Source organism: Lutra lutra, chromosome 15, assembly GCF_902655055.1.
Source record: "Lutra lutra chromosome 15, mLutLut1.2, whole genome shotgun sequence".
Taxonomy (NCBI): domain Eukaryota; kingdom Metazoa; phylum Chordata; class Mammalia; order Carnivora; family Mustelidae; genus Lutra; species Lutra lutra.
The window spans coordinates 25,604,614-25,630,158 of NC_062292.1; the positions used below are offsets into that span (position 1 = coordinate 25,604,614).

Below are 25,545 nucleotides of genomic sequence, written 5' to 3' on the forward strand. Positions count from 1 at the left end.
CTGTCCTTCCAAGTTCAGATAAAAATGCACATCCTCATGGAAACCTTCTCCAACCCCTCCGTGAGATTATCTCCTTTCCTTGTCCCTCCTGTCTTAATTCACCCTTTTCCTTTAGAGTCCTTGCCACCAGTCCTAGTAATAGTCCTTCCATAGTCCTAGTAATTTGGTTACTTATGTAACTTTTGCTTGTTTATTATTTGGCTGCAAGATTACGTGGGCAGGGGCTGAGTCCTTAATGCTGAGCCCAGGAGCCGGACCCTTACAGGTGCTTACCTAGTAATTGTTGACTAAAGGCTGTATGCGGGCAGTCACAATTTCCTGTTTATTCTGCTTCTCTCAGGGAAAGTCGGTTTTCTTAGTTTAAGAAAGTGTACTTTTGATTCGAATTTGGTTCAGTCAGGCAAAGTATGCAGTGAGCACCTACGGCACACCAGGTTTCCGGCTGGGAGCTGGCCGGGGACCAGTCACATGGAGCTCAGGCTCTGGTGTGGCCCCCACTCACTAGGCTCTGACCCTGAGTAAGTCACTAACCTCCCTGACTCTAAGCATCCTCCACTGTAAATCCTGTTTACCACGGAGCTCAAACTACAGTGTTAGCCTGAAAAGGGCCTTGAAATTCTAAAACTACACACATATTATAGTGATAATCAAGAATTGGTCCCTGTTCCCTAGAAGCTCCCAATCAGGGGGGTGGGTGGGTGGGAAAGGGGTTAATATGGAAGTTTATTTCAACTGTTCTAACCTAAGATGGCCTACAGGAAATCCTGGAGGCATATCACTTAGGGTATCAGCTTTCAGCTTGGACATCTCAATTTTTATAGAGTTATCTATCATTTTTTTGCTTATTCTCTTGTTTTCTCTTTTTCTTCCTTCCTTCTTTCCTTCCTTCCTCCCTCCACCCCCCCTGCATCCCCTCTTTTCAATTTTTTTGGCCAAAAATTTTCCAAGATGACTGCTGCTTCATTTCTCTAATTTACTAATTCTGTGTGGGTTTGGTAAGAGTGGGTCAGAGAGAAGAGACTCACGGGAAAACAGAGGCTGCAGACAACGAGCTGACCCAGAGAAAAAGCTGATCTCGGCCAGAGTGGACGGCCACATGCCTTGTGGCCAGGCTTGCCCTCTCCCTGTCCCCGGGCTGGGGTGGAGGCAGCAGGGCCCCACTAGGGTTCAGTGTCCATCAGGATCTGTTTCACCAGGGAATTGCCCCATCTCAAGTTCTGTTCCCTGATTTGTCTAATTTTATCCATTTGTCCTTTCATCTACTAGGGCAGTATCTGCTGTGAAGTCACTGTATGTAAATAATTTTTCTAGGCTCTGTGGCATTTATTTGCTTCTGTAGAGGACCCAAGCCTGTCCTCCAGACATAGTACTGATCGCTGATGTTTACTGATGACCAAGGCACTATTTATACGTGACTAATGCGTGCAGTGCACAGGTCCCTTGCTCTGCCCTGTGGTGTCTATTGTTTTGTGGAATCATCACCACAGCCCAGTGGGGAGAGGGCTGTTTCTGTCCCGTGTTTCCCATTGAGGAGACCAAGTTGGTCTAATTTGCTGCATGTCCCACGGCAGGGACTGGCCGAGCTGAAGTCCTCACCCAGGGCGGAGGCTCTGGAGCGCGGTTCTTCACCTGTGCGTGGCATGGTGCCTGCCTTCCACCAGGAAAGAGAGGCCTCACAGGCATGCACAACCCAAGGCAGAGCTGCCTAAATACTGTACGTGAGGGACAAGGCATGTGAAGGAACGCAGCGGAGGCTGTGCTGCGCAGGACCCAGAGAGCAGACGAGACTGCCCGGAGAGGCATTTGAGAAAGGGCCGAGTGCCTCAGGGCAGATGGAAGAGGGGTCAGGCCAGTGCGTGGTCAAGAGGTTATTGTTGCTAGGGCCCTGGGTGTGGCGTGACGGACGGACGGAGAAGGAGGGAGAAGTAAGACCTACTTCCAGGGTGACAGCCCTCGACCACAGGGGTGAACCGGTACACTAATGGGACAGCAGCACCCGGGAGGTCCTGTGAGGTCCTGCTTCCCAGAAACGGTCTCTTGGGGTAGGAACTGTAGGTCAAGAAAATGGTGACATGGGGTTCCAGCCTACCGGCTGGAAGTTCTCTAGAACCAAGCAGGGCCTGGATTGTGTCTCCGGACTCCGGCGACACAGCCCTGGCTCCCGGACACTCATCCTTCCTTCTCTTACAGCTCTTACAGGAGGCCATCATGAGCTCACTGTGGTGCTCGGGGACCGGAGATGTCATCGAGGACTGGTGTCGATGCGATGCCACAGCTTTTGGAGCGGATGGACTCCCCACCTGTGCGCCTCTCCCGCAGCCCGTGTATGTCTCCCTTTCTCTGCCTCTGTTGCGTGCCCACTCCACTGGGTTCTGCAAACATCTCTTAGAGAGCATCCACTCATGGGAAAGCAGGAAGCTGGGTGCCAGGGAACAGGAAGAAAAACGCGAGGCCCTCAGCTAGCCTTCGATCTTAGGGGAGGCTGCCCACAGAGTGTCACCGTAGAAGACATGGTCTGATGAGGGTTATCAGAGACATTTAGGTCAAGTGTGAAAGAGAATGGTCATGTCTGAATTTGGGGCATGGTGAAGGCTTCACGAAGGAGATGGCACTTGAATTTCTCCCTGAAGGTAGAGAGGGTAGGACAGCACGGGCAGAAGATCAGATGGGTAAAGTGACGTGGCAGTGGAGGAAGTGAGAGATCGGTAGTGAGACTCTACGAGGCCAGTGACACATTTCCGGGGTAGCAGCACTGTGTGGAGCCGTTAGGTACTGTTATCGCTTCTGTTTAAGAGACAAGGAAATGCATTCAGATGGGCTGAATGTTTTTTCCAAGGTCATCAAGCAGAAAGTAGAGCTGCCACCCCTAAGAGGCTGTGATCTCAGCCATGATAGTGTGGAGAGGACACGATGAAAAGATGACTTTGGGTAGAACCAACGGCGGTGGCCGGGGGAGGGGATTGTGGGCGACTCACTGGTGTGGGAAGGAGAAGGAGGGAGAAGTTGAGAATGGACCTATGACTTCGGCCCCGGTGGCTGGGAAGATGAATAGGTCACAGGTGAGAAAAGAAGCATCAGGGGATATGCAGGTTTGAGGAGGAGGTGGGTGTCCGGTTGGACTCATCTTGGAGACAGAGCAGGGAACTTTTACTGAGATGTTCAATGGTCAGAGGGAAGGATGGCTTGGAGAAATAGACATGAGAGATAAGAAGACTTAAATCAACCCCAAAGAAATGAACAGTGGAACCACAGGTAGGAGAAAGAATGCTCCCGAATAAGAGGAGGAGAGGATTGGAGATGGCAATTGGGGCTGTTTGCATTTGAGGGGTGAATAGAACACAGAGGGCTGCAGAGGTGGTTCAGGATGAACGTGTCTAATTTCCTTGCTCTCAGGGGAAGGCTGAACAGAACTGGGCAAATCCCTGTAAGCCCTGACAGGCTAAGGCCTGAGGCAGGCACCCACTTAGCCTCTACTGTGGCGTGTGCCCTGGGAGTGAAGCACAGAGATACAGTTCTCATAAGGAGTGCTGGCAGGAACAGCTGGTGTTGCATGGCCCCATGGGTGGCTGAGGCAAAGAAAGCCCAAAGGGAGGCTCAGGACCCTCGGGAGTAGGAGGGCTGAGGCAGCAGGAGCGAGCCAGCAGGAGGACATCAGCAAGCGAGAAGCTGGTCCTGTGGCTGCTGCCCTCCGGCCTGTTGCAGGGACGTGCTGGTGGGCATCGAAGAGCCAGGACTGACCGGAAGAGAACCGAGAAAGAGGAGAGCACAACAGTAGACAGCACAAACCAACGTCTTCTCTTGTCTACATGCCCTCTCTCCGTGGGTAGTTTTAGATACACCAGTGCTTGGATTCCTGCTCTTTTAAGAGGGCATGACTAGGGCCTCTTGAGTCAAAAGACAATCAAGCTCATTATTAGTCATAGTGCTTTCTTCTGGTTTCAAGGGAGCCACTAGAAGCAGATGGTGCTTCTGGATGGATGCACCCACTAAGAAAACTACCTGAATTTTGACACAACACTGAAGCCACTAACCAGTTATCATCAAGTGGACACAAGATCCCACCACTGGTGTCTTAGGGCTGATTTCCTTTCTAAGCCTGCGTTTACGGTATGTTATTGATAACGATCAAATTGGGCTAAATTTCCATAAGCAGGAACATTTATCAAGGATTTCACTTCTCTTGTCAACTTTAATCACTTCCTTTAGTAGCAGACCTTAGTTTCTTGAACGTTTCTTGGTAATTGGAAATAGAAATGCTCTCCGGTTTTACACGAGTCTATGTACATCACGCATGCTGCTGTTTTCTCAGTAGAGGCCGGCTTTAGTCCACATTTTCACAGAATCTGACTTCTCAGAAAGGCTTAGTTACGTACTTAAGCTTCCTAATGCTTTTTTCTTGAAAATAGCACTCGGCATATGACTCTAATTAATGAATTTGTCAATATCCGCACTGTTTTGGGTTTAGTCCATCTTTCACGTCATAGGCAGACTATGCAGTCCTTCATAGCAAGCCACTAAGCAGCATGTGTTTTGCATTACTTTCCCACTGGTTGAATTCCTTGCTATTGCTCCCACAGCCTCCCATGCTTTCTTCTTAAAGTTCTTATCACACGTTATTACAGTCACATGTATCATTGTATGTTTTCTATTGACCACCCCATGGAAGAAGGTAGCTGGAGCTGGCTCGTGCACCACTCCTTCTTGAGCACCAAGCGCATTCTGATACGTGATAGGTGCTCAACAAACATTTGCTGAATTGAAATGGACCATTGCCTTGATGTGCTCTGCCTGTAGCACCTGGCCCAGTGACCCCCTGAGACCGGAGACAGACATCTGTGGGCTGAGTAAAGAGCAGAGGTCGATGGTTATGGGAGGTCGTGAGATATGGGGACCAAGGATGAGGGTGAATGGCAGGGATGGTGTGTGACAGAGGGAGACTGGAATGAGCAGGGGCTGGGAGAATCCCCAGAAGTCAGTGGTCTAGAAAGAAACCTGGAACTGGAAGCAAGTGAAAAATCTGAGATACACCTGTGAAGTCAGAACAAGGCAACAAATTGAAACCACTTGGACCATGAGGAGATCCGTACCACAGACGTCAATAACGTGTAGGGAGTCTCTGCAAGGCACAAGCATGTATGAAATGGCAAGGCCAAAGAATGAACAAAATGGATAATTTGCATGGAAGGAGGAGATTCTGAATTGGGAAAAGCAAAGAAAGACTGGAGTTAGGATAATCAGGATGTTCAACAAAACCCAAGAGCAGAGAAAGAACCTGAAATTGGAGCCCAAGTTTGCAGCCATAGGACATCACCCCAAGGAGAACTTGACCTGTGGGCAACTTTCTCTTGCCCAGTAACGCCCCCCAGGAGCATGGCCTCCAAATTGAGCCTGTCACAAGGCCCAGCGAGCAGAAGGTATTAGGAAGAAAATCTATTAGTGTTGATAGTGAGAGAAGAAGCTGGGGATCCCCCCACAGAGCAATCCTGATAACACTATGGAAACTAAGCTGACCTTGGCCTTGTTAAGGCAGGGCTCTCCCAGATACCGCCTCAGTGAGCCATGGTATGAACTTTATCGGCACAGTCTCCTATTTTTAAGAGCAAATCCAGAAATTACATTTCCAGGCCCTATACGCGACCACCCAGAAGGCTTGGTCCACTGACCCTATAAGAGGTAGACGCTCATTCATCTTTGATTCACCTACTTATTTACTTATTTGCAAACAGACATTGAGTTCCTAATCTGTAACAGGCACTTAAGAGTAATAAAATACAGATTCCAGGGATCTCCAAGAACCATGGCTCTCTAGTAAAGGAGCCAGGTGCTCAGAGAGATCCTTGCAGTGGTTGGTTGGGAAAGGTTAGAAGGAAGACCTGAGTGTGTCACCATTGAGAAAGTGGCCAACATCGGAAGGGCACTGCAGGACTCGACAGGGTCCTCACGTCATGTCTCTTCCTGTGTTGTACTCAGGCTGAGACTCTCCACGGTTCATGAGCCCAGCAGCACCCTCGTGGTCCTGGAGTGGGAACACTCAGAGCCTCCAATCGGGGTGCAGATTGTAGATTACCTCATTCGTCAAGAAAAGGTCACAGACAGGATGGACCACTCCAAGGTGGAGACAGGTGAGTCTCTCTGACTTCATGGGTTCATCTCAATCCATTGGTAAAAGGAAGAGAAAAGAAAAATGTCCTGCCTCCTGGTCTATGCTCCAGGTCCCCGGCGTCCAAGGGCAGTGCAGGAGAAGCTGGGGGTGGGGGTTGTGTGCAGGGAGTGGGGAACAAGAACAGCCATCTCATCCATTTAAGAGTTTTGCGTGGTGAGCCTCTGACAGAGTCTTGTTTTGATTTTGTTTTTCTTTTTGTTTATTAAAGAGGTGTCCATTTCATTGCCTCTAGGCACACTCACAAAGAAACAATACAGTACACTAGTTGTCCTAGCCCACAATTAGGAAACAATTCTGTGCTAACCACTGCTATGATTACAGAAAAAAAAAAAATTCCTTTGCTAATAACCCCCCTCTGGGCAAAAGCATGAGCAAACAGATGTGCTTACCCCATGTCTTGTCCTAAAGCAAACTCTGCCGTTGCCAGGTCCCACTAGAAGAGGGAGGTCTTCAAGAAGTGGAAACACCCCATGAACAATGTCCCATGTCTTAGTATTTTGCTGCCTACATGTAGGGAAAGGTCAACATAAATCATCCCTAAAACCGACACGTGAGTGTGGTCCCCCACAGGATGGTGGCGTCCGCAGTCTGAGCAGGGTAAATGAGCTCTCCCGAAATGGTCAGCGAGCTCGGGAGACACATGCGCGGCCTTCTGGCACGGAGAGCTGTCCACTGCTACCTCCGAGGCCCTGTCCCTGATGTGTACAGGTGCTGCAAAGGGCTGGCAGGGACCACTGCCCACAGCAGCTGCTCCCTGCCCTTGCCAAGAACATTTCATAAAAGAACTCACACATGTGCGTACATCTTGCCATAGTTGTTTCTGAACTCACTCTGGACAAATGGCTCTAAATTGATTAAATTTACTGAAACAGAAAAGACAATTCCTTCTAGGTCTTTTTTCTCTACGAGAAATTCAAGAAGACTGGGGACCAAGGATCAAGCAGCTCTCATGTTAAGTTCTCATTGAACTAGTGCCATCTCCTTGCTTGGCCAGCATGTTTCTCATGGCCTTTTCCATTCCTCCCCACCCACCCACCCCCGGACAGAAACGGTACTGAGCTTTGTGGACGACATCATCTCTGGAGCAAAGTCTCCTTGTGCCATGCCCGCTCAGGTGCCAGACAAACAGCTCACCACCATCTCTCTGATCATCCGATGCCTGGAACCGGACACCATCTACATGTGAGTGACATACGCTTGCCTAGCTGTTTCTTACCCTGAATGTCCCACGGCTCTGAGCTCCTTCCTTTTTGTGCTTGAGTTCCCTCAGAAACTCAGAAAGATATTTTGAGTTTCTCAAGTCTTATCCTGATTGGCGTTATAGAGAACTTTCTAGGGACTAGAAAGGGAGGATTAAGAAAGGCAGGAGAGCCCCATCCTTCAAAGAGTTTGCAACACAGAAAGGAAATATACTAACAACTCACTTTAATATCAGATAGGAAGACATAGGGGCTAGATGGAAGGACAAGGATATGTGGAAGAGAAGAGAAAGGAGTGGCTCATTCTAACGAGAGAGGACATCACTTACTTGGGTCGTGTAGAATTTCAGTAGGTAGAGTGATGTGGGAAAAGGCAGAGCAGCCTACGGAACCAGCAAAGGCAAAAGCAAAGAGGCATGAAGGTGAGTAGCAGGTAGTCCAATCGCGTGGAAGCAGATGGTGAGTACAAGGGAATGGAAGAAAGTGATTCTGGAAAAATACAGTGAAAGCTCTACGTCAAGGGAGATTATTAATTTTTTTTTTTTTTTCAGATGAAAACTGTAGAATAGCAAGAACTCTGGTTTAGGAAGCTAGTTCCAGTGACTTTGAAATAGTTTATAGAGGCAGAGATGGTCAGCACGTTTCTCCAAAGAAAACACTGTGGACTCCTATCTCATGGCACTTGGAATAGCCCCATTCTCCCTGGAAGAGCTTCCTCATTTCTCCCTGTGCTCCTGGAACAATAGGAAAGTAGTTGTGAAGCAGAGACATTTAAAAAAAAAAAAAAAAACACCAAAAGAGGAGAGAGACTTAAAGAATCCTTAAAGTCATGATGAGAAAATTGGGAGAAGGGATCAAGGCAGAATCCCTGGTGATGTAGTTCTGGGACCTTTGGACACCATAGGTGTGAAAAACATTTTACAGTTTACAGATGAGGTCACAAGAATAGAGCCAAAGTAGCCAGAATAAATCACTTCCATTTCCACAGGTAAAGAATTCAAAGGTTAAAAACAATCCACCAGAAATGTGAGTGGCATGGATTCCAAGATGAACGTAGATGCTTAGGCTGAACGTCTTCCATAGAGGAAAGAGATGTAACTGGGGGCCCTACTAGTAAGATACATAAAGGCAAGGGATATTCTAGAGGAGCTGGAAAATACAGAGAGATGGAAAGTTTGATACCAGGACAAGGGAAAGCTGGCCTCCTTGGGATTTTAGCTCTCTTGCTACTGGGCAGCTATGGCCCTTTATGCGGAAGGAAACAGGCAGAAAGAGGAAAGATTAGAGACAATGCAGTAAAATGCCTCAAATTCAGTGAAATTGGAATTCTCACTTATAATAAGAGCTCACTAATTCCTGTTACTTAGTCACAACTGTTAATTAGGAACTGTGAAATTCCTGTGGACCAGCCCTCACCCGTCTTGGGACCCTCCCCACGTTGGCCTGATTTGGCCATGTTTCCTGAACAAAGACCCGAGACGGATACCTTCTCCCAGTCTGCTGTCTTCGGTGAACCTCCAGCGTTGCCCTCTTAGGTCTCACAAGCACCAACTTTCTGTCTGTGTTGAGGACGTTAGAGTCCCAGACAGTGCGTGGAGCTGCGGGAAGAAGCTGCCGGCTAGGGGGCGCTCCACTAGGTGGCGCTGCAGATCACGCGAAGACGGCAGTGGCGGGCCTAAGGGCGCCGGTCCTCCTTGGAGCTCAGAGGGCAGATCTTCAGAGCCTGGTACAAGGAGAAAGGCCCGGGTTAATTGTTGGAAACACATGGCCCCAAGCCTGGTTCTGTGTCTGAGCACTAGTCATTGTAAGCAGGATTGCAACGAAGTTTCCTTATTATTAAAAGGGAGAGTGCAGCCTTCGTTTATGGGGTGCTTACTGTGTGTGCAAGTCCCTGGGGACCTTTGCGGACCCTGCGAGGTTGGAGTCTTGCTCTCGTCTTCTGGTTGAGGAAACTGAGCTTCAGCAACACAGAGTGACTTCCGCAGAATGGCAAGCTGGTTGTTTGGGGTGTGGCAGAGGTTAAGAATTGAATCAGGGGGGCGCCTGGGTGACTCAGTGGGTTAAAGCCTCTGCCTTCAGCTCAGGTCATGATCCCAGGGTCCTGGGATTGAGCCCCGCATTGGGCTTCCCCCTCTCTCCCTGCCTGCCTCTCTGCCTACTTGTGATCTCTGTCTGTCAAATAAATAAATAAAAATCTTAAAAAAAAAAAATTGAATCAGGGCCTGCCTTTCCTTCACTGACCACCTCACGCTCTGCAGCCTCTCCAGGCTGCTGGAAGGATCTAGCAGCACAATGGCATTTCCTCACGTGAAAGCGTGGAGCTGGCTCTTCCCCTGGGCTCCGCGGAGGTAGCCGTGCGTTTCAGCATCGCTGGCTTATTTTGTTCGCCTGCCCATTTTATTAAATGCAGTTAAGAAACATGATACAGAGAATTCTGGGCCCACAGTACATAAACATTTAAGAATTCCGTGGTTGAAAGGGATCTTAAAGTGTGCCTGGTTCAATACTTTAGTCTACGGAGAAGGAAACTGAGGCCAGAGCGGGGAGGTGGCTGCCCTTCTAGCCCACCTGCTCGTCACAGCCTGTGCTCCCAGGAGAACCACAGCCTTCGGGCGCGTGTGGGAGTGGACAGATAGTTTGGAAAAGGAGAGCTGCCCCGGAGCCATCAGCAGAATCCCCCACGCTTGCACAGGGACACATGCAAGTAGCACACCAGCAGTCAGCCCTGGACACAGGGCACCAGGGTGCTCCTTGCACACCAAGTTTTAGGAGCCAGAGCCAGGCTGTGTTCGTTCTCACTCACACACACACCTTACACACTCTCATTCTCATAACCACTCTCACACACACCTTCATAGATCACTCACACACACCCATACTCTCACACTCCACACACTCACTGTCATATCACACACACTCATATACCCCACGCTCTCTCACATCCACATACACTCGCTCTCTCACACACACACACACTCTCACGCACCCACATACTCTCACACCTACAAACACTCTCCACCCACACACACACCCTCTCTCACACAGACACTCACACTGTTCATCACAGGCTCTAAGGACAGGCTGAACAATCCGGCTGGGCAGTCTCGGACGAGGCAGTAACTGTATTTCCACGTCAACCCTCCGGCTTGGGAGTAGGGCTTCTCTCTCCTGTGCACTCATTCCAGCTTACCTTCTTACTGTCCTGTGAGTGCTCAATGGTGGAAACCACAATGCTGACAATGAACAGAGCAGCCCTTCCCGAAGTTAGTGCATGTGCTACTTCCCCATGAAAATATGAAAAATGCTCCCTGGGCTTTGGTAGTAAATTTAAGCTGGCTGCTGTCCGCATCCCCCAGGACCTGCGGAGCTGGCCCGCTGAGGAATGGCTCTGAGGATAAGCACCATCTCTACTTAGAAGGTTAGAGGAAGCATCTTCTTTCCTAACACCTTGCTTTGCTATTAAAAATAGTAGGGCTCAGGACTCTAAATTTTGTACTAATTGCCCCTATCAGAATAATTGAGACTTGACTTAAGCACAGGCATTTTCATCCTAGCTGGGGATCCGATCGAGTGAGTGGGGAGCTTACTACGAGGAGGGCACGGAGCGAAGCTGCCCAGAGGAGTGGGAGCAGCTGGGGTGGGGGTGGGGGTCACACCATGCCAGGCTCCCAGGCACCGAAGCAGGGGGTCCCATTGGTAACCAGTTCAGTGCCCGAGGCTTTGGACATTTCTCACCACAGTCCAGGGACCCTGCTAGAAATTAAAGGGTTATGTAATGGTGGACCATGACAAGTGGCTGGAAGCCAGCTACAGACTGGCTAGGGCCGGTGATGTCAGACAGGTAAGCAGCATGACATCAGGTTCCAGCCCTGGCCGTGCTCAGGACCCTGGAGGGTGGAGGGGAAAAGATAAGGCAGAGCTGTCTCCCAGAGGATAGCGCACCAGGCAGGCTGGATCGCAGCCATGGAAAACCAGGGCAGGGACGCAGGAGCAGGACTCAGACCCGTGGTGGGGAGGGGCAAGGAAGGAGGAGAAGCTGGTGGTGAGAACTGGGGCCTGGGGCCGCCGGTGCTAGCTGCGTGGTGCCCGTGTACTGGCCAGGGAGGGAACAGGATTTCCTACTTCCCGACTCTGGTGAGAAGTGCCTGCCAACAGCAGAGTCACACAGAGTGTGCCACAAAGATCAGGTGGCCCACCCTTGCAGGGGGAACCGGACTTCTCAGGCCTCAGGGTCTCCTGGGAGAGAGGAAGTTCGCTCGGACCCTAGGGGGCCGTCCCAGCCCAGCTTGCAGGATGGTGGCCATTCTCACAGGCTCTCCTTTCTCTCCCTAGCAGTCCTGCTCCGTGGAGGGGCCACAGGTGTGTGTGGGCATGTCCATGTGTGGGGATCCCAGACAGCAGGTGTGGGTCTACAGGCTGCACTGGCCGCCTCTGGGCCCATCCCTGAGAGACTTAGTTTGAGAGAGTCTGGAATGGGTGGTCAATGGAAGAGAGCTGAGACCCGGCCTGAGACCCGGGTTGTAGGACAAGACTCGGGATCAGAGCCAGGTCAGGATCCGACAGGCCGATCGGATGCCCCAGCTGCCATTTGGTGGCCTCAGTCACAATTCTAGGAACAGTACGTATCAGGTGGGCTGATCAGGTGTGTGGGAGGGCCAGATGATGAAAACATTTCGGGGGGGCTGCTACTGCTAGGGATCCAGGCAGCCCCTGGGAAGCTGGGAGGGGCTGCTGTGGCGCAGGGAGCCCACTCAGACCAAGGAGGGAAGGGGCACGGGGACTGAAGGGATGCAGGTGGCTGGAATTTGGACCAGGGTCATGGTGGGGCTTAATATTGGGCAAAGAAGGTGGATCTGACCCAAGGAGGAGAAGCCAGTGAAATGGACTGGCTCGGAGGAGCCTCCTGGGGCAGGGAGGAGGGCAAGCCCAGCGCTGGCCCGGGCCTGACGGACAGCCAGGAGGCCAGGCAGTCCCATGCAGTCCCCAGCTGTGGTCCCCGCCCCGCCCCCAACCAGATCATCACATTCTCAGCAGCGGCCCTTCAGACCCAGCCCAAGTTCTGGCCCAGGTGTCTTCAGATTCATATGCCTCCCCTAGGCTCAGGTGCCTCAGTCTCCCCCGAGAAGGCTTGTGAGAGCACCTCTAGAGATTCTGCCGTAGTCGGGCTGGGGTTGGGCGGGAGAGTACTCGTTGCTGCCACATGCCCAGGGGATGCTGATGCTGCCGGTCTGAGGGTGCTTGGTTGGGAACCACGGCTCTGTGCCCTGCGGCAAACCCGTCCCTACAGAGTGTGGCCATCAGCTGGGGCCTCAGCTCCTCTCTGCTAACGACACCTTCCCCTATTGGCCAGGTTCACCCTGTGGGGAGTGGACAACACCGGACGGCGCTCCAGGCCCAGCGACGTGATTGTGAAGACACCTTGCCCCGTGGTGGATGATGTCAAAGCCCAGGGTAAGTGACACTGAGGCCAGCAAAGCCTGCAGAGGGACTCCCCTGGGGCCTCCCCTCACTGTGATGGAAGCGGGAGCAAGGGAGTCAAACAGAACCACACACGGTTCAGCGGGGAAGGGGGAGAACTCAAGGCCCACCCTGGAGCAGCCCGTGTCTCTGGCAGAGATCCTCCCGGTGCCCTCATTATCTCACATAGTCTGGGGGTCAGGGAGCCGGGAGGACACGCTGACGGAAGCCCTGGGCACACAAGGTAGCACACTAGGTGCTGAGGTCCATGGAGTCCCTGACCTCTACCCTCAGGAGTCCTCTCTTCATATGTGTGTGTCCATCTGCAAAGTTCTTTTGAAAGAAAACACAGGCTATGGATGTAGACATCTGTGCAAACAGCACACTTGCTGGAGCTCCCTTTCCTCACAAGTCTCCCCAGCGGGTCTCGATAGTGTCCCCTGCTCAGAGGAGTAGCACATGCCCTCCGCAGCCAGGATCTGGTCGTCCCGGGCACCCCTTCCGGGGGAAGAACAAGAACAGAGCTCTGGCCAAGCACTGTAGGCTCACCAGGGGACCAGGGCTGATGCGCATGTGAGTGAGGACTCGGGCCATCGCAGGGAGCTCAGGCTGTGCAGGTCTCAGCAAGGGAAACAGTGTGGCCGTGCTGACGACTGGCCCCTCACATCGCCTGAGAGATGGCTCCAGGCTCCAGGGGCATCCAGCTGCCCATGAGGGGCACAGGCCTGCAGGGATCAAGGGGTACGCACAGTGATGCGAAAGCACGGCGGGAAGTGACCAGGTCCACATTAACTAACCACCAATGCTGCAGCACTTTACAGCTTCTGGAAGGATTCTCAGATTCATCGCCTCATTTGATGTGTGTGACACAGCTCTTTTCAACCTAGGAATCTGATCATATTAAGGCCCTGCCTTCAAACTCGTGAATGGATTGCCATTCTTCTGTGACAAAGACCAAAATACTTAACAGACACATTAGGACCTAAATGAGGTGACCCTCGCCCACTTTTCCAGCTTCTTCTCATCCACTCTCCCCATCAATCTCTGCAGTTCAGCCTCATTGCCTTTCTCAGGTCCTCCACACATTCCCACTCCTACCACCGGCCCTTTGCACGTGTCCGTCTCATTACTCTGACCGCCCTTCACCCCCATCCCTGATTAATGATTAGCTCCTCTTAGCCAGCAGATTTCAGGTCAAGTGTCCCTTTCTCAAGGCAGTCAAGAGATCAAGGGTCACCGCCAGATGTTCTCACAATATCATGTTACTTTCCTTCAGCACATTCATCTCTGTTATTAGAATCACGTGTTCAATATCTACCTCCCTGGACAGCGAGCTCCAGGAGAGCAGAGTCCCTTTTGGTTTACCAACTATTATGTCCCTAACCCTTAGAAGGAAGGCAGCATGATGACTAGTTACCAACAATCTTGGGCTCTGGAGTCAGACCACCCGGCTTCACACCCCTGCTCTGCTATGTACTTGATCTTGAGCAGTTTACTTCACTTCATGCCTCAGTTTACTACTCTATAAAATGGGGGAAGGCTAATAGTTCCCTACCTGATATGATGCTAGTAAGAATTAAATGAATGAATTTACATTATTTTTTTAAGTGTCCATCCCATAGTAACTGTTCAGTAAATGCTGGGGAATATACATCCTAACATTGTGCTCCTTGTAGTCAACCTGCCACAGCAGGAGTCAGGGGACATAATGAGGTGACTTCAGCGGTACCAGCAAAATTTCCCTGACCGAAACTGGCTGCACCTAGAACCCCAGCATCAATGTCTCTGTTAGTTTGGAAATGCTACCACTACCATGCAGAGTCTGCTTTCTAAGAGGGACCCAATAAAGAGGTACTGGATGGATAGAATACTGCCTCCATTTTATAGATGTGGAAATGGAGAAGCGAAGTTGAGTGACTAGCTGACCAGGGTCACAAAGTGAGCGCTGAACAGTCAGCACACAGACTCATTATTGGATGTCAATTCCCATTTTGCCTGTGATGTTAAATTAGATATTTAGAAGGTCAGTGTGTAAAAGAGAGAAAACCTTTCTTTGTCTCTGAATGAAGAAAAGACCTAGGTTTAAAAAAGAAAGGAAGGAAGGGAGAAAAAGAGGGCTCAAATTAGGTAGAAAATAAAATTCTCCCTTTCAAGGGTTATTAAAATCCACTGGGGCATTCTGGGGGAGTGGAGACCTTTGTGTATAAGACAGATGTGCTTCTCTCTGGAGTGGGTGCTGCCTGGCTTATAGGGTAGGGACCAAATGACTTTTGAAGTTCTCAAAATCCCTTGATGATGAAACAGAGTCTGGAGTTGAAAACCCTCAGATGAGAGGCTACCTGAAGAGGCCCATGCCCCCCTTCAGTTATCATCTGTTGATTTCTTACTCCAGGCCAGAGAGGAACAGGTGATGAAAAGGTGCCCCAGCTAATTCTGTTTTGGAGAATTTGCTAATGGCCTTGCCAGCCACAGGAGGCTCCTGAGACTTGCTAAGTAGGCAGCAGACTGGTGGGGGTGCCTCGAGGGGGTCATGAGCAAGGAGATCTGCAGCCCCGTGCCACCCGCAGGAATAGAGGGACAGGCAGCAACTCTGGAGTAAAGAGGGGCCGACATCGAGTAGCCTGCCTGGGAGCGACCACTCTTCTGTTTCTCTGTGGGGCTCCTTTAGGTTAATTCCAGCCCCCAGAGTGAATCAAGCTATGCTTCTGCCCACGTGGGCTGCCCGGCAAAGGAGAGGGTCTGAAAGCCCAGCAGAGCAGCTGGGCACAGGCAAGTCAATTTCCCACTGAGAGAATGAGGTAGCATCCCCTCGTGCTTTTCCTCTTCCCCCAGGAGGGAGTCCCGTATGCCGACCATGAAGATTAACGAGGGGGACTCCTTGAGGGGACCCTCAGAAATTGATACAGTTCGAGCCGCTCTTCCAGAAAACCGTATGCTTTGCCTCCTTCAGAGCCAGAGGGTGATAGTAAATATAGCTCACTTGGATCTGAATTTAAACCTAGTAACAAGTGGGAATTAGCTTTTAAGTGACCCAGAGCAGGACCTCAGCTCCTGGATTACCCAGCAGGAAGCCAGACTATTCCTCACATGAACGATCTTCCTAAACCAGATACTTTCTGGTGGTGAAGGATTTCACCATGTCATGGCAGAAAAGCCACTGAGCAAGTGAGTTTCTACCTGTATTCTACTGACGGCGTCCTTCCCGGAGTAGAGCAGCCTAGTGTCGGCAATGAGACAGGCCTCGTCTCCCGGCTGGGGGTGGCCTTGTAGGAGTTCTCTGCGGAGCTTCACGATGTGAAGGCTAACTCTCACCCTTCGCTCCCCCACCGCCGTCCTTCTTTCCTGAGGCTGAACATAAATTCTTGTCCCTTCCTTCCTTTGCCATGTATGGAGCCCTGGGATTAGATACTACAGAATGTGTTTTCTGGAATGGTGTAATCAGATTTCATAAATGCAGCAAATCATACCACATATATTAAGCCCCGACTACATACATGGTTTAGGCATTAGGGGACAAAACGCCTGTCTCCTGGAGCTTCGATGTCGGCAAGGGCGACACGTTACAAAAATAGTAAAACAGATATTTCGGATAGTGAATGTTATGGAGACTGACTAGCAGGGAAATGGGATAGGCAGTGCAGAAGGTAGAATTTTGGGGGAAGAGGGTGAAGGAGGAAGATACCAAGATACCCAGGGGAAGATCATTCCAGAGAGAGGAGCAGCAGGACACAGATGCCTGGTGTTTTTGAAGATGAGAAAGGAGGCCCCCCTCAGTGGCGAGGGATGGGGAGGAGAGAAGGTGGTGGGGAGCTGCCAGGGGCTGGGGGTGGGGGTGAGGGGTGGATCCCATGGGGCCCCAGCACAGGGTCTGGGACTCGGCCTGGGACTAGGCAGGGAAACGCTGAGTACTTCAAGCAGAAGAGGGACATCATCACGCTTACTGTTTCACAGGCTCATTCACCTGCTGTGCTGGGAGTGGACTCCAAGTAGCAGGTCCAGGGGCCACCAAGGCGATGGCAGGGACAGAGGAGAGAGGATGCTTGTGAGAGAGGTGGCGAGAAATGTTCTGGCTCTAAATTATTTTGATGGCAGGACCAAAAGGATTGGCTGATGGCTTGGAGCAGGAACGAAAGAAGTCATGCCAAGGCAGGCTGAGCAGAACTGCCTAGTTCAATGGCTTGTGACTGTCCCCCAGTAGAACCCAGCATCCTAGATGAAGACAGAGAAGAGGCCAAGAAGGGAGCAAGCTGGTTGAGGGCACAGGCCATGGGCCCTGTGGATTATGTCAGGGAGAGAAGGGTGTAGATGCAGAGTTGATGCCCAGAGGGAATGGCGTTGCTAAAAGACCTGGGGGCTGAAGGACAGACTTGAGGGCAGGGAGAAGTACAGGAGGCTTGAAAGCAGGCTGTGTTCACCATGTGTGATAATTGGGATTTATGGTCTCAAAGCTGCAGAAGGTCTCCAACTCTAGGTGGCTGGGGGCCTGGGGACAGGTCTAGTCTTAAAGAGTTTTTTCATGTGGACAGTGAATCCACCCAAAATGATAATGAGAAATGAAGTGGGGAATGAACCGGATGCCAGGTTTTTCCACGGATGTGGAAGAGTGGCTAGTAAGTGAGCTGGTGGAAATAGGAAGAGGCAGGTGAGATTTTAAGGTGGGACTTTTTTGTATATATACATAGAGAACAGTAGATCGTTTGCAGGCGGTCATAAGAGACTGAAAGACTGGGGCATGGGAAGATTCCTCTGTGTGGGAGAAAGCTTCGGGCGGGGACACGGAGAAAAGGAAGAGTGTTTGCCAAGGTCAAGGGTAAGGGGAGAGCTGTTTGCCATACTGCTGGTCCTGGAGGAGGCAAGGGAAGTCTTGAGAGAATGAATTCGTATAGAGCCGTGGTTCCCTAAATGTGACCTGGACGAGCAGCAGTGGCACCTTGGAACTTGTCAGAAAGGCAAATTCTCAGGTTCCATCTGAGACCCACACCATCAGGAGCTCCGGAGGGAGCCAACAATCTATGTTTTCACAGGCCTTCCGGGTGGAGATCAAGTTTGATTCCCAAGGCTGAAAGTCAGGGCTGTGAAGGCAGCACAGAGCTGCCTGGAGAGGGGTGGCAGGAGGAGGGCGGACAAGGGCTGGGGGTGGGGGAAAGGAACTTGTGGTGGGGACAGCACCAAGAATGACAAGGATCATTGACCTCAGGTTTTCATAGGGAATTCTGTGAAATTCAGTTCAGTGGGAATAGACTGAGTTCTCAGCCCCGCCCCCCCGCCCCCACCCAGCGACTAATGAAAGTGGTGACTTAGGACTGCCACTCGGGGGATTTTTGTCATAGCATCAGGGGAGCCTTTAGGTGGTATGGATGCCTCCCAAGATTCTCATTTCATAGTGAATTTCACAGCCTGGGGAATAAAAGCTCACTTCTGCCCCGGGAGTCACTTCCTCTCACTCAAATAAGACTATTTGCCCCAGTCTCTTGCACTCCTGGGTTTCAGAGTCTCTCTCATAGCATTGGGGAAAGCATGATCTCCTGGAGAACCAGTAACGATTAATCATCATCATAAATAATAATAATAAAATAACATCTCCTATTGTCTGGCTCTTCTCTCAACTCATCTTACTCCAAATACTGTAACGGCTTATTTGCTATTTTCAATTACCAGCAAGGCCAGCAGAGGCTGGGAGCTCTCTGCTGGTCTTGCTCCCCCCTGGCATGCTCTTCCCCACACATCCCTGCGGCTCATCTCCTCCCTTCCTCCGGCTCTCAGCCCCGGGATCATCTCTTCACTGAGACCTCTCACGGCCACCCTGTTTAAAATCTCAGGGCCCTACATAACACTCCCATGCCTCCCTCTCCTGCCTGACTTCCTCCCACTTCCTCACAGAAGATATTATCCAGGTGATGTATGTTGCTTCCAGAAAAGCCCCCTCCCACTAGACTGTAAGTGCCTCAAGGGTGAGGAATTTTGTCAGTTTCTCCTTGACCTGGCATGTGCTAAGCCCTCAGGAAAAATTGTATTGAGTGAATGAATAAAGGTATGCTTCCTGGGTCCGGACGTTATGCTGCAGAAACGGTTTACATTTAAGGTCACTTTTAGTGTCACCATAATCTTAAAAGGTGTGTATCATTTACCATCATTGAACAGAAAGGGAAACTAAGACCCAGAGAGGTTAAGTGACTTGTCCAAGGCCATACAGCTAGTCTGTGGCTTGCAAACAATGCCGTGGTGCCAGTTCTTAACCATAACTCTGGGCCTGAGGACTTCAGTCCCCATGGTTTATTCTGCTGTCTGAGAGGTCCTGGCTCCCTTCTAATAACGAATAACTCAGCTTCTCTTTTCCCTGATGAGGCCGTGTCTGTAGACTCCCTGCTGTCACTCCACATGCATTTTAAATTTGTTTTTTTAAGATTTTATTTATTTGACAGAGAGAGAGATCACAAGTAGGCAGAGAGGCAGGCAGAGATGGGGCGGGGAGCAGGGAGGGCGGGGAAGGAAGCACGCCCCCTGCTGAGCAGAGAGCCCAATGCGGGGCTCGATCCCAAGACCCTGGGATCATGACCCGAGCCGGAAGCAGAGGCCTTAACCCACTGATCCACCCAGGTGCCCTCTCCACATGCATTTTAACTGTTCCTGAGCGCCTTGCATTTTAAAGACAGGGAAAACAGATCCTTATTTTGGATAGCCCAAGACTTCTGTGAAGCTGAAAACTGGGTAAAATGATAACTCAAAATACCTTATTATTTTTTTCCATTCTCGAGTTAGTGAATTCTTGAGATGCAGTGAAAGCTAATGAAATAATATTCCTAAATTTTCTCAGTGGAAATAGGAGGAACCAGAAATACTCATGCACTAGGAACCTAGCGTATATCCTTCTGAGTATAGCATGCCGTTTATGGATGTCGGCTTGTAAGCACACCCCAGAGTTAGATTATCTTGGTTTTAGGAGATTTATGGTGGTGCCTGGGCCTTTCCCACCTGGTCTCAGGCACGCATGCCGCTGCTAGTGGGAAGTATCAGCCTTTTCTAGCTAGATATTACCGTTGTGTTATGAGAATAGTAAATACGCTGGAGAACACCTCCTCAGCCGTCTCTGCTCCTTGGCGGAGACAGTTATAACTGGGGTCCGGGGTTTGGGATGCTATTTCTAATCACTAGAAATAAGAACATAGAGCTATCAACAAAAAGCCTGGGAAAAGGAAACCTAGACTTCCTATCTGTCCTGTAGTCTGATCTCCCACATTTTTCCTCCCCCATTCTTTCATCTAGTACATGTCCCCCTCCTCCCGTTGAAATCAACATAGCTCGGGGAAGCTGGGTGGCTCAGTCGGTTAAGCGGTTGCCTTCAGCTCTGGTTATGATCCCGGAGTCCCAGAATCAAGTCCCACATCTGGCCCCCCGCTTGGCAGGGAGTCTGCTTCTCCCTTTGCCCTTCACCCTGCTCATGCATGTTCTCTCTCTCTCTGTCTCAATAAATAAAATCCTTAAAAAGAAAGAAAAGAAAGAAAGAAAGAAAGAAAGAAAGAAAGAAAGAAAACACAGCTCTTAGACTAGTCCTTCTGCTTCTGTCTGAACTCCAGGAACAAGGAGCCCCATGCATTCTCACCAAGACTCCCTCTTACTTGGCATCTATGGGTCAACTAGGAGAAGTCCTCTACGAGAAATAGTCACCCCAGATTTGCATTCCCCAAGACTCTGCCTCCTATATCTTCTTAAATTGGCCAAACACTACCATCCCCTGAGCATCGGTACAAAAGAGCAATGGAAGATAGACACAGTTTTAAAACTTGACTTGAGCCCACACTGGCTATATGACCTTGGGTAGGTGACCTGGCCTCTCTCTTTCTGAATGTCCAGATGTAGAGGAGAGGGACACTCATATCCATTTTGCAGTGTTGGTAGAAGATTGGAGTTCATATACGTGAAGTTCTTGACAATTGGTAGGCCATTAATAAGTAACGGGCGATATCATAGCCCTTTATGTTCTAAGGCACCATCCACTTGATCCTATTTTAACAACCTGAGAATTTAAAAATCCTGCAAATCTGAATGGATTTCTGAACCGAAGTTATTTATAATGCAGTTAAGGTGCTGGCTATGAGAGTTTGGTTGCTAAAGGATTGGTATAGCCTGGGGTGGAGAGAGATCACTGGAAAGATCATGAATTACATTAATTTAATTAACACTTCTTTTAACCTGCTCTGTTGTTTGGCCCTGTGCTAGCCACTTAGGACATGGAAGTAAGATCTGGCGCCTGTCCTCGTAGGCAATGGGCTAGGTAGAAAAATAAGGAAATCATTGCAGTGTCTGGACAGAGTAGGTAGGGGTAGAAATTTTCTTCCTTCCAACCCAGAAAACCCCTACAATGATGACTATGTCATTACCAACAGCCCAAAATTTACTTGGAATTGTGACATGGAATCAGGTTGCTATGCCTTTTGGCTGACAGGGGGTCAAGTGGGCAAAGTGCTTGCTTGGAAACCCGTAGACTTAGTTTCTTCATTCCCAGATTTAACACCGGATCGGAGACAAGAGTTCTGCTCTCCAGATCTCAGTTCCCAGCTGTTGAGAGGGGAATGTGAACAAATCTCCTTTCTGACAGGTTTAATACAAAAATATTTAATGATAAAGGACTTCAAGCTCCGTAGGAAAAAAATGCCAAGGCTATACACATTCATTGCCACTTTGCCACTTGACCAAGTTCGCATGAGCAATGTATGCCTTGGAGGAGAAAGCTAAGAGTTATAAATTAAACTGAAAGATTACTCATTTGGAGTTGCAGGATGTACCAGGTTCTGCCTCTGTGTCACACACAGCTGTGAGCTTGTCTTTGTATCTGGTCTGGGCAGCCCTAGCAAAGGCTCTGCCAGCCTGCAGTCATGGGGGCCACTCCTGGTTCTTCACGTGGCTCAAGCTTCGCCTGACAGTGCTTCCCTCCATCCCTGAGTCAAATTTCGGTCCCCCTGGGCTTCCCTGTGCTTTTGCAGGACCCACTTGGTACCCCAGCATATATACCTGGAAGTGCAGGGGAGCTAATGCTTCTTGCGGGCGAATGTGAGACGTCCCCATGGAGCCATCAGAGACGGGAGCTGACGGTAGACTCTTCCTTTCTCCCCCTGAACGGACCAGCAGGGATCCAGCAGCTTCCTCTCCCACAAAGCGCACCACCTGCTTCTTAGCACGCCCCTACATTCCCTCAGACTCCTCTCTGGCCTCATTTCCTTCTCTCCTCCTTCCAGCTTCCCCGGGACCGCACTTGCCAGTAAAGTATTCATCTGAGATTTTTTTTTTTTTTTTTTTTTTTTTTTTTTTTGCTGCAGGCACTGTATTTTCAGGAAACATGGGTAAAGACAAAGAATATTATAACTGAAGTTGACCTGCGATATTCTAGTTGAAGGTTTTCATTTTTTTAGAAAAGAGAGCAATACCCGACGGGGCTGAGATAAAAGTGAATTACTCAAACCACGGTCTCCGGGCTCCAGGTTCTTATTCTTTAAGCCACACATCACACACACCCACACGTATATGTTTAAATACAGGTAGACACATGTCTCCATACACATGCACACATGTATGTTGTGTGGCTATATACATGCATTTAAAATGTTCTTTATTTGCCTTTTCTGCCCTCCTCAGAAATAGCAGATAAGATCTACAATCTCTTCAATGGCTACACCAGTGGGAAGGAGCAGCAGACGGCCTATAACACCCTTCTGGACCTGGGCTCCCCCACCCTACATCGAGTCCTCTACCACTATAACCAGCACTATGAGAGTTTTGGAGAATTCACCTGGCGGTGTGAGGACGAATTAGGTCCCAGGTAACCAAGAAACTCCACTTCTGCTTACAACCACCTCAGCTCTTTGAAATTCTGTACCTGTCCTCCTGCACCCATGGATTCACAGAGATTTCCTGGGTGACCTTAGGAGCTCGGAGAAATAAGTCCTGTGCTTTTATAGAGCTCAGTTCATAGTGATTAGTTTTGGGTAAGCTGTATTTAAGTAGGGAAGTCATGAATACATTTCCTGAACTCTGAAAAAATCTTTGCCCTTGACCCGTTTCAGCCACCTCTTTATCACGCTGACATAGCATTCCAAATGCTAAAAACGGTAGAAGCTGGAAGCCTCCTTGCTTTGTGAAAGAAAATTAGGAATTTTATTGAAGAAGTTATACGAAAGTATTTATTACGAATGAGCTTTGCGTATACAATATGCATTTTACAGACGTATTTTCAGCTCAATTGCACATCCTTTGGAAAGACAACATGGAGGTAGCCAAGACCCACCTTGACATCTTTGTTGGCCAAAGTTAGGACAGTATAGTGTTTGCCAGCATCCCCTGGCCCCGAGGCCACAACTTTTCAATACTCAATACCCACTGCTTTTAGGTTCTGCAACACAGCATTCTTAGAAAGAGAGAAATTGGAAGAACGTGTACAGATAACCACCTTCCTTTTGTTCCATTCATCATGGCTACATACTCCTGCTCTGAGAAAAACAGATTTTGGTGGAAATACTGGAATTATAAGATAGATTCAGTGAAAGAGGCTTGCATGGAATGTTGGTACCTGTATATCCTTGAACTATTTAGGGGTTCATAAGAGATAAAAAGGGGGTGGCTCATTGACTCTTTTTAAGGAAAAAAAAATGGAAAGCAAATGAAGACAATCCACGCAATGGAATGGAATTCTCTGGCACTTAAAGAATTCTTGCATTCCTGCCAAGATGCTACACGAAAACATCACCCAAATGTTGTCCCATCTATCTGACTGCTGATCGAACTGGAGGGAGACCAAGTGTCAGTGTGCTTCTTGTGACCTTAAGTTATAAACTCTCCAAAAGACCACTGTTCAGGACATTCCCTCCTATTCTCTTCCTTTTAAGAGAAGGAAGAAACTCAAAATGATCTTCTGAGACACAGTGATTTCATGTGTAAGTTTAGGAAGAATCTTTCTGCATTCCATAGATTATTTCCTGCAGTTATTATAAAAGTTGATAGTCCTCGGGAAAACAGATGCCGCGGCTGTGGACCAGAACACAGAGGGAAGTATGTAAGGGACTTCTCATTGGCTTTGTCTCAGTTTCAGAAGAAATCGAACCCTGAGTTAGAAAGTAGATACGGATTAAGATATGTCCTCTCTGCTCCCTACCTTATTACTTCTACCCTCATAATTACTTATGCTTACTGTTATCCCCTCTCTCTGCTTCTCTCCCAAGCTGCCTTCCCCCTCCCACCTCACTCTGTTTCTTCCCTCCTCTCTGCTCCCCACCCTTTCCTCCCTCCTGACATTTATTGACTATATATATATATACAGTTCTTGGTTAGGAAACATAAATGTCACAATTTGAATAGCACTAACATTGCATATATCATCTTGATTTCCAAGGGCATTAGGATTGCTTTTAAAATTTCTCTCTTGTAACTCAAGAGTCGGAAGGAAAATTGGTTAATAAAGCAAGTGAGCAGGGGAAGAAGTGTGGCTCCCCCTGTAAAGTTAGGCATGCTGCTGACTTGACATTCTCTTCCCAGACTCTCCTCCCTGGAAACCCTTTCATGTGTGGTGCTGGTTTTTCAAGGCTCTGTATTTGAAGACACTGGGTAATTTCATTAGCTTCTGGAAATCAAGATTTACTCTCCGGTGTCATGGGGAGAACCACCAAAAAGGAAAAGCCTTCTGCCTTGAGATGCATCCATCATCTTTGGAGTTGGTCGTGAGTGTGAACAGAAGAGGGTCTGTGGACCACACACTCCCTGTGAGCAGCAGAAACGACCCCCTCAGTTCAGTTAAATCCCTTCCCTTAACTTTCACAGAGGCCTCCAGATTGACTTGTGGGTTGAACTACTTTGATAACAGCATTGGTTGCATTGCTGCTAAGAAAGAAGAAATCCACAGGCTCTGAGATGATCAAGGGCAGACCCAAATAATTTTTTTTTTTTTTTAAATTGAGCTATGGAAGTAGCCACAAGATCTCCATGGGCTAATCAAATCCTTTCTTTTCCCATGTCCTTGTCCTGAGGATGATGTTCATGCTGCCTTCATTCTCCCTTCACTTCCTCTCCCTCCACCTTCCAAGAATTTGTCAACAACTAATGACTTGTAGTGGGATAAATTAAGAGGAAGGGCCACCAAAGTCCTATTGATGACAACTTTTGGAAGCCTGCTTGGCCCAACCACAGAGGCCAATAGACGAGGAGAGGCCATCTGCAGGAGATGCTACGTAGGTGGCAGGCGGAGTGTTGGACTTCCTCTGACCCACCACTGAAGTGGGAGAAAATACGACTGCCCTCCGATGAACTCGCGTTCTCTCCGTCCCTGGACGCCACTGCTGGATCTCCTCACCTTCCCTCCAGCTTCCTCTCTGCCCCTCTCAGCACGTCCTCCCAGGAATGTGGTGGTCACGGCCAGACAGAAAGGGAGGAATGAAACGAATGTGCTTATTGTTCTTTGAAAGGTCATTCTCAATGGAGTGCAGAAACTTCCATTTTCTGGAAAGAATTGGTGACCGAATTAGAAAAGCATTGGTTCTTCCCATGAGAAGTTAGCCGAGCAGCTGGTAAATCCTGTAAGGGTCGCTGATCACTGAGCTTTTCAGAACGGCATTTTACGGGAGGGAGCTCATTCAAAGAAAAGAAACTTTGTGGATCTCTGGGCACTTCGGGGTTCAAAGAACAGGAGGAACAGAACTGAGTGAGGGAACGCTGCTCCGTCGCTCAGAGCCGGTGAGGTCTGAC

The 25,545-nt window shown here is 49.3% G+C and overlaps 1 protein-coding gene across 2 annotated transcripts in view; it reads left to right on the forward strand.

Annotated features, from left to right (window-relative positions):
* Positions 1–25,545, forward strand: part of ASTN1 (astrotactin 1) — a 326,135-nt gene that overhangs the window by 296,453 nt on the left and 4,137 nt on the right. For both annotated transcript variants that reach the window (XM_047705323.1, XM_047705324.1), the window contains 5 exons: positions 2,191–2,324; positions 5,971–6,122; positions 7,210–7,345; positions 12,713–12,813; positions 22,450–22,633. In XM_047705323.1, coding sequence (XP_047561279.1) covers positions 2,191–2,324; positions 5,971–6,122; positions 7,210–7,345; positions 12,713–12,813; positions 22,450–22,633 — 707 coding nt within the window. The remainder of the gene's footprint in view (positions 1–2,190; positions 2,325–5,970; positions 6,123–7,209; positions 7,346–12,712; positions 12,814–22,449; positions 22,634–25,545) is intronic.